The 11385-nt window shown below is 42.1% G+C and overlaps 1 protein-coding gene across 1 annotated transcript; it reads right to left on the bottom strand.

Annotated features, from left to right (window-relative positions):
- Positions 1-946: 946 nt before the first annotated feature.
- slc39a9 (solute carrier family 39 member 9) lies at positions 947-10737 on the bottom strand. The gene is made up of 7 exons (XM_041953117.1): positions 10198-10737; positions 9843-9951; positions 8049-8252; positions 7020-7088; positions 6573-6658; positions 5536-5670; positions 947-5192 (listed from the first exon to the last, which is right to left on the bottom strand). The coding sequence occupies exons 1-7, from the start codon at positions 10291-10293 to the stop codon at positions 4959-4961; spliced, it is 933 nt and encodes a 310-aa protein (XP_041809051.1). The 5' UTR covers positions 10294-10737; the 3' UTR covers positions 947-4958.
- Between the last annotated feature and the right edge of the window lie 648 nt (positions 10738-11385).

The following is an 11385-nucleotide window of genomic DNA, read 5'->3' as shown; positions in this document are numbered from 1 at the left end:
TCAATAGAATAAAAAAAAAAATGAACCACAATACAGTCAGTCAATAACAATTACCCCAATAACACACGCACACACACACAGAGGTGCATGCAGAGCTGCAGGGACGGCTTCAATACAAAACAGGAAAAGTAGTGAACAGATCTCAATAACTCAGCAGGGTGGAATGATGCAGCTGCCAATACGCTCATCAGCTGGAGGCAGAGTGACTGTACGCCACAGCAGAGATGAAAACAGGGAGCGCAGAGAGAAGGAGGGAGGGAGGGAGGAAGAGGAGGGATACTGGGAGGCGATGGGGGAGGGAGACAGAGGGGAGCTTTAGGAATGAGTTGCTAAATCTGAAGCCGGTCGATACGTTGCAGCCAGTAAAAGCTGTTATTCAGATTACTGTACTCGAGCAAGCAGCAATCTCCAGCTCTTGGCAGGTATGAACTCTCTGGTCCCTCCATCCATCCATCCATCCATCCATCACTACCTCCATCCGATACTCCATCTGTGGCGGCAGAGGCGTGGCTGCGCGGCCGCTAGTAAAGAGGATGGAGAGTCCGAGCGGTTAACACGCAGCTCAGCGTCGTGAGTATCAGATTAATTTACAGAACATGTGTCAGAGTGGATGGACAGCAGATTATAAAGATATTGACAGCTCAGCCTCAGCAGAGAAACGCATGAGCCCGTAGACTCTTTTTCCACGAGTAAAGCATCCCGTCAGCGTGGAAAAGCCTCTGCAGCAACCGTTACAAGAGACAAATCTGAGCTGTAAAAGACGTGACCAAAGGTGACAGTAAGGATACACAAATTCTTACCTTGATGAGCACAAGATGAAATCTGCATTAAAAGGGAACAGCAGCTAAAACCAACAGTTTAAGTGATTGACTCAGTTACATCAGCAGATGGTTGAAATCTGGCAAAGCAAACAGCTTAAATCATGAATGCACGAGCAAGCATTTTCACCAGTTAAAAAACTTTAATTTAGTCGTCATAAAACACATTGCTTTACAACTGATTTTCACAATCAAAAGTATGGAAATAAGGCAGACTCATTCTGGAATGACGGAAAAAATAAAAATAGAAAAGACACTCCTACCCCCACTGAAGCTATCACAAATATTACCCTGATCCTAAATCTCTCCTGATGCAAACTGAGACCTCCAAACAGCCCCGATGTGTGCGGTCATCTCTTCCTGTTTGTGTGGGAGAGGATCGACTCCACCTGCGGATATCTGCCAGTTTAAAGGCGTTCTTTTGTTCAATTTTCTTAATTTAAATGCAGAGATGTAAAAAAGAAAAGGAGCTTATTGCATTTTAAGATGATTTGAAGATGACTTGATGACTACCTTCAATTCAAGCCAGCAAGTTTAAACAGGTTTACATCCTTTTAATTTGAAGAGCAGGCGTTGCCAGCCAATCAGAGTCCAGCGTTTTGACTGCTTATGATGTAAGGATGAAGCTTTGTATTCAGTCAATAAAAACAACTTTAACTTCAGCAAACCGACAAGTTCAGGAACTAGACTTCACATGAACACTGTTTCTGTCGAAGATCGTACAACCCTGACGCTGTCCTGTGAAAACCACGTATCTCCAAAATGACAACAAGTGGTTTTGTGTATCGATGCATTTTTTAGATGAGATTAAAATGCTCCCTCTGTCGATATAGAGCTCATTCAATCATTCTATTCTAGATCTTTAAAGGGTACATTCACATTTTTTTCAAGTTTCCCTATGAACCCTGCATGTACCCTGGCTTGCTGTAATCATTCCTCCTGTTCATACTGCTCATGAAGACACCCCTTCCTAATTCCAATGTAACAGATGGGGGACGTCCTTCAATGTAAAAATACATTAGAAGTTCAGTTAATTAATGTTAATATGAGGATTTAACAGTCGGAGTTAGACAAATCAAGTGCTCATCTTCCAAACTTCTACTCTTCTGAATGGAAAATAGTAGCACAAGAGAATAATCTTCTAAAAAGACTGGACTCGTCTAACTCAGACCGCCTCACAGCAGCTCTATCTAAATTTTTAAAGGAAGACGGAGGACAGTGGATTTAGTCCCACATTACTGATGTTGGAATCTATGGAGCCCTGCCTTGGATTTGCAAACTGTGTTCACTGCCAGTATGAAAGAAGAAACAATTACATTCTCCAACCATAAAAGAACACTTTATCTATTTATCTGAAAAATTCAAAATCAAAAAATCTGGAGATACGTGGTTTTCACTGGGCAGCGACCTGACTAAAACTATGAATGGCGGCTCCAACGTGAAGTCACCATTTTCTGCTAAACTTAGATCAGTTGTGGGTATTTCAGGCAGATGATCTCACGTACTTCCATCCACCAATCAGAGTTCAGCATCATTGGAATCAAACTGTGCTGACAGCTGGCGGGTCGGTGACGTATTTTAAAAGAACTGCCAGTCACATCTGATCAAACCCCACCCACACAGTCCTGGTGAAGCACATTAGTTCAGTTTTTAAGTTTTAACTTTGTTCATTGAGGACAAATACTGATTTTAAGCCACGTTTTCAGGGACTTTAACAGCGGACATATTCCCAAAGAAATGCAGTTTGGTAAATCACACACAGAGAGCGTACAGAGCTGCAACGTTTGGTGGATTAATCGATCAACAGAAAATTAACCTGCAACCATTTTCATAATTGATGAGTTCTCATTTTCATTCATTCAATCTTCTCAATATATTTTCTGTGTCTTTGTCTTCTACAATCCTGATTCCAATAAAGTTGTGACTCTGTAAAACATAAATAAACAGGAAGTGAACATTTGCTCACCCTTGCTGACAGAACCTCAATTGAAAACACTTCACATTCTGTTTTTATATACATTTTACGCAGCGTCTCAACTCTTTTGGAATCAGGGTTGTGTGAGAATAAACTGGATATATTTGGGGTTCTGACAAAGCAAAACATCTGATTCTGGGAATTTGTGGCGGGGCATTTTTCTTTTTAACGCCAAACAATTGATGGAGAAAATAATCTGCAGATAATGAAAAGAATCGTTCGTTGCAGCCCTGAGCACAAACACCAGTGGACCCTGAACTCATCGAACAGTTTTTCATCAAGATAAAGAGAAACATGTAAATGACAAAACGTAGCAGGGATTCTGATGCACCGTGGTTTAGAAAGATGAAATGGCACATAATGGGGCTGTCCTTCATAATATCCGGGTGTAAAGCAACACAGTGGGGTCTTTTTTTCCCTTTTGTACACACATACAGCGTCCGGTAGAAAATAAAACGGCCATGCAGCTGCTGGTCTGCGTGCGACCCACCCGGGGAGGCCTAAAACCATCACGGTGGGGTTCTTCTCGTCACATAACTTGGAATCAATTGACAAGTTTCATGTGCAAAACCGTTCAATTTACACATAAAATAGAGAGACTTCGTAGACAGTCTGCAGCCTCTTGTGTCTGTGCTGCAATCAACAGTCCATCACTTCCAAAAATTGAAATAAAAAAACGATGCGTTTGTGAGTTAAGCAGTTCCATCATGAAGATTGTGGTAGGAAGGAGTTACTCTGTACAGCACACATACATACTTACATACATATACATGAGCTCTGCTGTGAGCAGGCACAGTGATACAGTAACACTCACGATGTCCACGTGTCCTGATAGAAGAGGGAGCAGCCTACTTACGTCGTAATGCATCAACCTGTTGCTGTTTTAATGGTACTTAGGCCGGGACGGGGGCGCTCAGGGCAGGGCTGCGTTCAAGAGCCGACAGATACAAGCGCTCTGAATATGACGGTAAACCCTCTGTAGCCATTTCAGACTGGGAAAGAAGAGATTTTGCCTCAATTTCATGTGTAGAATTATTGCTCGGGTATAAACCAATGAAAACGCTGAAAAAACATTTCGCTCACGGAAGTCCTCTGTAATGCAAATCATTCATTCATACAGAGCGGCTGAAATGACCCTCCACCTCTAAAGATGCTTATCAACACTATCCAATCACTTAAGATGATTCTATACAGACTTTTCCTCCAATCCCTATTTATAATTACTCACCAAGTAAAACAGAAATAAACACATCTGGTAAAGTAACAGATAAAAGTGATATATCAAGGCGGGTTGTGTCTTTTCCTCGACGCAGGTTAAAGCAGACTAGTCCATGAACCTTTGTCTGTGGCTTTACAGGATAGACGCACCATCAGTATTCATCCCACACGAGCTTCCCATCGGGCCAACAAACTGCTCGCCACAACGACTGAACAGGACAAACCTCCACCTGGTAGACAAACTCACAAGCCAAAGCATGAACCGTTAAATCTGGCTGGTTAGCGTGGCTCGCTGCCAGAAAAAGATCTTGGTAAGAAAATGAGTCGGGAACGTTTTCTACAAATCTTTCTCGTCTCTTCGGGTTCAATTTGCTAATATGGCACTTGATAATCAGTTCTAATCAATCTGGACTGTTGCTAAGAGATTTACATTCTGTACACTATTATTATTAAAAAAAACAAAACATTTGCTTTCTTAATATCACAGGCTTGAATCAAGACCATCTGTATCTCACTGTGCTACTGCCATCTAGTAAAACATCACTGTAATGAAATCAGGGCTGTTTCCTCAACTTTGGACTAGCACAACAATGCAACACTGAAAACGTCATGGTGACGTAAATAAACAGAGCTAAGGGTCCACCTCTGGCCTCTCAAAGAAGATCTCAGGTGGAATAAATGGACACATACAGTAGCTGTGAGATGTTTCCTCATCAGTGTGAGCAGAAAAACCTGCCTCGGTTGTCACAGCAACTCTGATTCCCCGAACGTCATTCACTCCCTGTTTCAAGGTCAGTTTCGAGTCATGTGACGTCCCCGCAACGAGCACCACTCTGGTCTACGGGGTCCATCAGCAGACGACAAGCAATAAGACATTTAGATCCCATAATGTTTGAAGTCTCTGTTTCCGCTGTACACCCGTCTTTAGTCCGTCCTGAGCTCTGGGTCTAATGGTGGTGACCGACGGACAGCACCAGAGGAATGAGGCAGCCCAGCACCAGAGCTACCACCTCCACCTTGCTCAGTCCTTTGCCCCCGTTCCCTCCGGCCGCAGCGTGGCTGTGGCCGCCACCACCTACCTCCGGGAGGACGTGGACGGTGGCCACGTAGAGGAAGGTGCCGGCAGAGAAGAGCATGGCGACACCGGTGGCGTTGATGTCCGACAGGGCCTCCTTGCTGCTCTGAGGGGGGAACAAACAAAAACACTGTGAGGCTAAAAATGTGTTTCCCCCGAAGGAACTTCTCCTTTCTGATGGCTCAAACTCTGATGAAATTAATCTGTTACAGTATGTTATTTAGATTTTTTATTCTTTGCTCGTGTCCATCTTATTTAGAACATGTCTGGTCTCTTGTGGAGAATCCTGAAGTCCTCCAAGACAAAACCCTGACTGGTATTTGACGGGCTCTCACAGTCTCTCACAGTAAAATGATCATTAAGTGACATTCAGGTGAGAAACACACTTCCTGCTGCTGCCATGAAGCTCCAAATTCTCCAAAAGCAACAGCACAGATGTTAACACTTACCTGACTGAGGCCTAAAAAGGTGAGCATGGCGAGGACGGGCGCTGCCAGGGCAAAGACCAGGAGGTGCTTGCGGATGCGGTTCCTCTCAAGACCAGCGTGCATCAGGAACGACACCAGGCCGAACGCTGCGGGGGCCTGCAGACGACGGAGCAGCAGAGTTCACATGAGTTCACATCTGCCACGAAGGGCTACAACTGAAACTTGTTTCCATTATCGATTCATGTGCAGATTATATTCTCAGTTTGTACGATGTCAAAAAGAAGTTAGTGCCAATTAGTTCACATTTAGTTTAATATGAAATTTCACAAAGAAAAGCAGAAAATTCTAAAAAATGTGAAGTGGTACGCCTTGACTAACCAGTCACGTTGCAATTTACATCCATGTCTGTCCAGACTCAAATAATATATGCAGTGAAGACTTTGAAATGGAAGTTCTCACTATATTGGACTGATAGAGCTTCATCACATGGTGCAACAACAATTACCTGAAGATCAATATCAGCAGAACCAATCAGCTCGTGCTGGAGTACAAAGCAACAAATATGGATGTTGCTGCAATGAAGCTACAAAGCTTCACACACACATCTTCAGGCCGGCAGCACAGAAGATCTAAACAATCATCACAGTTTCAAGTTGGACACTTATGATTAGTGTCACCAATTCAGTATCTGAGCAAATATGGTCAGTGTCTGCCTTCTGTTCCTGAGTGATGGTGTTGAATAATGGCCAGAAAAGTGTTTCTGCAGAACATGATGATGTCACAGTGAAGCTAACCTATGACCTTCGGAATATAAAATGTCATCACTTCATCATTTTATCCTCTGAGGCATTTGTGTGAAATTTTGTCATAACTAGCATGTGAATTCTTGAGTTATGGCCAAAAATGTGTTTTGTGAGGTCAGTACATCATTGATTAGAAGAAGTTCCTTCAAGGTGATCGTGAGATATCGTGTTCACGACAACAGGACAGACAACCGGAAAACATCAAAGGGAAGCTGAAAGCGCTGATTTACTTCAAAAGCTATGAACCATTATTACCTTATGCAGCATGATTGCTACAAAGACAATGAGCTGAACGCTGGTCTGAGACGTAGAGGCAGCAGCTCCTAGTGCCACCCCGTCAGCTGGAGACAAAAGACACAGTTACTGAGACACCTTCATTTGGTCTTTAGTACAACAACATTAACGAAGTTCTGATATATTTTATTTTCAATATTAAAAAAAATAAAAACTGCACAAACATTTGTAATAATCAACTCAGTGTTTCCATTGTCTGAATTACAGCAATGCTCAAACTCAGGTTAAAACAGGATTCACTTATCAATCAACGAGTAAACAGGTGAAGCAAAGAAGGTCAGTAAATGTTTACACAGCGTCAAAAACCACCAACAATTTGTGATTTTGACTAATAAGGATCATTTTGCCACAAAAGCCTTATTATCATGATTTTGAGAAATGAGGCTGAATGTTCAAAGCCAGACCGACCTGCGGCGTGGACCACGAGACCCAGGGTGGTGGTGATCTTCGAGGAGGTGACCCTTGCTGACTCTGGATCTAAACCAGACAAAAACAACCCGTCAGAACCTTTTTTTGCCATGACCATCTTTTATATTTGAGAAATATGTAAAAGTAAAACCAAATGATAAAGACAGATAACGACACTGTGTGGCGTCTCATGTTGGCAGATTTCATGACCAGTTTGCAGAGCGTTAGCTGCTCAAATAAAAAGCTCTGACACATAGGTGCATATCGGAAGACAGAATTTGCAGTCGATCGATCTGAAGATAACTACTTGATGGGGCTAATGACAAAACTGCTGTCACGGAGCCCCATTTTCACAAACTAAGTCTCCACACAGACATTCTGGACCTTTTTAAAATGCATAAAAGACCAGGGGACATATTCCCACCTATTGTTACAATGCCAAAAGTTGCAGTCTTTTTGGGGTCACTTATTCGATTCTTTGCCAAAGCTTTTGGCAAAGAGCTCTCCCCTGCCCCTCTAACTGAACTTTTTGGGGTTGTTGAGCCGGGAGCTGATGAGCAGGCATGAAGCTCAGGCCATCTCTTTTTCAAAGACTGTTGGCCAGAAAATTACTGCTGCAACTCTGGAAATCTGAGAAGCCCCCTACATTTGATATGTGGCTGACTATTTCTGAAAGTCTGGCAACCTGTCATTAGTTTGATTGAAAAGTGTATATGATTGGTTAATGACATGACGGTTCAACCATGTCTTAATGTCAGATGTTGATACTCTGCCACTTATGTGATCATCACATTGTAAACTCTTTATTGTTTGTTCTTGCGTATGCGTCACCGCTAAACTTTTTTTTCTTTCTCTTTTTTTGTTTTTGTTTTTCTTTATTGAATGTTTGCATTGTGGTTTTCTAACACAACATTAAAATTAATAAAAAGATGTTTTTAAAAAATTCTGGGCCTGCGTGCTGCTCATTTCTAAGAAGAAAGTGCTTTGGATGCTTTAATCTTTGCATTTGCTGTCCCTTGTGATACCGACCTTCAGTACTGTGCATGTGAGAACTGCCTATCTGGTCCACCAGTAGCATGAAGACGAAGCCCAGGACCAGAGACACTCCGATGCAGGCGTGAAGCTGCTCGTGACTGTGCTCATGGTTCCCGCTGGCACTCAGGGCTGCTTCTACTTCACCCTTCGCCTCAGAGGCTTCCACGACTCCAACCTGGCCGTGGCTGTGGTGTCCACCTGCAGAGACACGGGTCAGGGGAGAGCAGAAAGAGGCAGATGGACTGTTAAAAAAAAATCACACATCTGATTACTGATCCTGCAGCATCACCGAGCCATGCAGCATTCTCGTGAGACGCAGTTGACGTGCAAATACACACAAAACAAATATCTCTGTTTGACGAAGTTTGTTACACAAGAGAAATAGACGTCAGCATGGTTGCACTTTACCGCATGCTGACCTTTGCTTTGTTTGAGGGTTCAAACTGTTACAGTCTATAAAGGCAAATACACTGTATATGCATATATCACATGTCTATATGCTCTAGTCTATACTTAGTCTTAGTTGGGGGGCATTAGACATGGGATGGAGCTAACGCACCATAAACTGTTCACAAACTGACAGGAAACGGACAAAGAAAATGTCTGTTAAATGGTCAGTATCTTTAAACCCGAGGCAAATAATTTTAAGCACAGAGCTTTACAGGATAAACATGACAAAGACATTAAACTATTATTGTAACACAATCTGGAACCAGTTGGACGGCTCCCTGATTATTCTACAGGCTTTCAAACTGAAATCTGAACAGTGCAGACTGCTACTACTGTTAAAATATTTGCACGGCCTCATTGTTTGTTTTTAATTTATAGCCCAGCAATGCCTTAAAAGCAGCACTGATACTGAGTGAACTATCATGGTCACATAGAAGTTAATCGAAATTTAACTGAGAGCTGAACGTTTTTATTATTCAGACATGCAGCGACATTGAGGGAAATCCATCTTCACAAATGCAATGGCAATGCCAAGACAGAGGGGGCAAGGGACAGTCCAGCAGTAGGCCATAACCCAACACTTGTGGATGCCAACCGCCATAAAGATTAACAGAAGAAGGAAAGGTTGGGGCAAGGCTGACAGAAGACGTGTTTTATTTTCAGGAACTTGGCGGGCGAGGAGCTTTTGTCCACTGCCGATGTTCTTGGAATGTACTTACAAATGTGCAAGGCGAGAAATGTTTTTCCTGAATATGCTGAAGAGTGTGCAAACTCCTTCAGGCATTTGGCGAGACATGATTAGTAAACTGAAGAAACTGAACATATTTGCTAGGCTGTTTATTGTGGAGCCAGCTGATGTGACAACCTACAACACGAAAACACTGAGCTGCAAAGCAACAACCTGCTGCTGTTAGCAGCTCTTTTAAAAACGGACTCTTGCTGTTGCCCTCAAGACCGACTGACCAAAACCTGAAAAACCAGAAAAAAGGTTCCACATCCCTGCTTTACATGTTTGTCCCTGCTATGTTACAATCCAGTCTTACCGACATTTTCCCTGAAATGTCACTGCGTCTTGAGGCTTATGTTTTGTCTGCGTCAGATCTTTGCATTTTACACCATTGGTCAGACAAAACAAAAGACTTGCAGATTTTCCTTCGGACATATTGGCATTATTCACTATTTTCTAAAATTTTATAGATTGAAAACACACAAAAAAGATTCACCTATAATGAAAGTTGTCACTAGCTGCAACCTTATTAATACTAAAGCTGCTTTTCACTGACTGGTTTGATCACAATGAAATGAAATCTGAGGAGACACAGTTTTGATGGACTCTACCTTCGAGGATTTCTTCATAAAGTGCGTGGACCCCCTCAGGAATGATAACAGCCAGTGCAGTCCCACACAGCAGCCCTGCTCCCAGCACAGTGATCAGCTTCAGCCTTTCCTGGACAAACAGACAAATCTTCAGCACAAGTCTGTCTCATTGTCTTTACGCCATATCAGCACAAGTTGTCCAGATAGTTATCTGATAACTTTGATGATGCAATCAGTACTTCTGATCAAAAGGCACTGACAGATATGAACTTTTACCTTTCTGTAAATTTGGAAATGTGTTCAGTGCCAAAGTTAACCTAAACTCTGCAAGCTTACACGAAGCACTTTTTTAACGCTTTTCATGCCATGCACTTACCTCTGAGAAGTTGACTGCTAAGGGTATTGTTCCGGCCACATAACAGCCCACCAACATCGCCAGAGACAGCAGGCTGATCGAGCTGAAATCGTCCATGACTGCACTTTTCTTCGGCTAATCTATTGCTAAGCTAAACCATCAAAACCAACCTCCACCTATACTTTAACACGGACCTTTATTCGTGCTCGTCAAGTTAAATTACATGCCCCGAACTGCAGCTGTTTGTTCGCGATAGTTGTTCATTTAATAAATATCACGTCTCTCTTCTGGTACCAGCTCTACTCGCTGCCAAATATCCACGTTAACTAAACGCAGACGTTACAACCGCTGGCCTCGATAACGTTAGCAAAGCTAAGCTAACTAGCATCGGTGACTGACCGGCTCTCAAAATTCACAAAAGAGGAAACCTGACACGTTGACGTTCACTTGCAAACATCCGATACCCTGCATCGCTTCTTCCAGATTCTACTGTCAACAGTAATATTGCAACTTCCCGACTGGTTAGCAGCTAACAAACTGGCTAACTGGACATCTTCTTGTTTGGTGCTGATGAAAAGTACTTCCGGGTCAGAGTTCGTCTTCTCAACCTGTCCAGACGAACGTGCCACGTATCCGCGAGACGCGTTGGACGCACGAGAGACAGGAAATAATATGACATTTTTAGCCATAAACGGTGCTAAACAGAGACAAACACTGACTTCCAGCAGACTCTCCAACCTGAGATAGTTTTTAATAATTTCTGTTAATCCATTTCCATGGTTAATTCATTCAGCTAGTTTCTACTCTATTATATTTTACCGTGATTTTTTTAAATCGTATGTCCCAGACTTTCTCTAACAGGTGATTTCAACAGGTTTTCTCTACTTCCCCAGGAATACATCCTGGTGGCTTCTGTTGTTTTAACTTATTTGTGTTTTTTTTTTTCATGGGCTGAACGCTGTTATTTAAAGTTGTAGAAATTATAACTAATATTTAAAGCCCACCCAGAGCAGAGTAAAGTTACATACAGTTATGAATAGAACAGATACATACATTTAAAAAAGGGATTAACTATTTAATAAAAAAATTCGTATCATTTTGTTTTTAACTTTTAGTATATTTTTGATTTTTTTAAAACATTTAAGGAATTACTAATTTAAAAAAAAATACATGGCTGTGATTAACAGCATTTCATTGATTAATCTGTTG

The sequence above is a fragment of the Chelmon rostratus genome, chromosome 15 (assembly GCF_017976325.1).
Source record: "Chelmon rostratus isolate fCheRos1 chromosome 15, fCheRos1.pri, whole genome shotgun sequence".
In the NCBI taxonomy this organism is placed as follows: domain Eukaryota; kingdom Metazoa; phylum Chordata; class Actinopteri; order Chaetodontiformes; family Chaetodontidae; genus Chelmon; species Chelmon rostratus.
This window is presented reverse-complemented; position numbering and strand designations above follow the sequence as displayed.

Excerpts from the sequence above, each read along its gene's own strand:
- slc39a9 (XM_041953117.1), bottom strand. The coding sequence starts at position 10,293 with ATGGACGATTTCAGCTCGATCAGCCTGCTGTCTCTGGCGATGTTGGTG. Across the intron at positions 8,253-9,842 it reads TTATGAAGAAATCCTCGAAG|GTGGACACCACAGCCACGGC; the intron begins GTAGAGTCCATC and ends GTGTCTCTGCAG. Across the intron at positions 6,659-7,019 it reads TCTCGTGGTCCACGCCGCAG|CTGACGGGGTGGCACTAGGA; the intron begins GTCGGTCTGGCT and ends TTTTGTCTCCAG.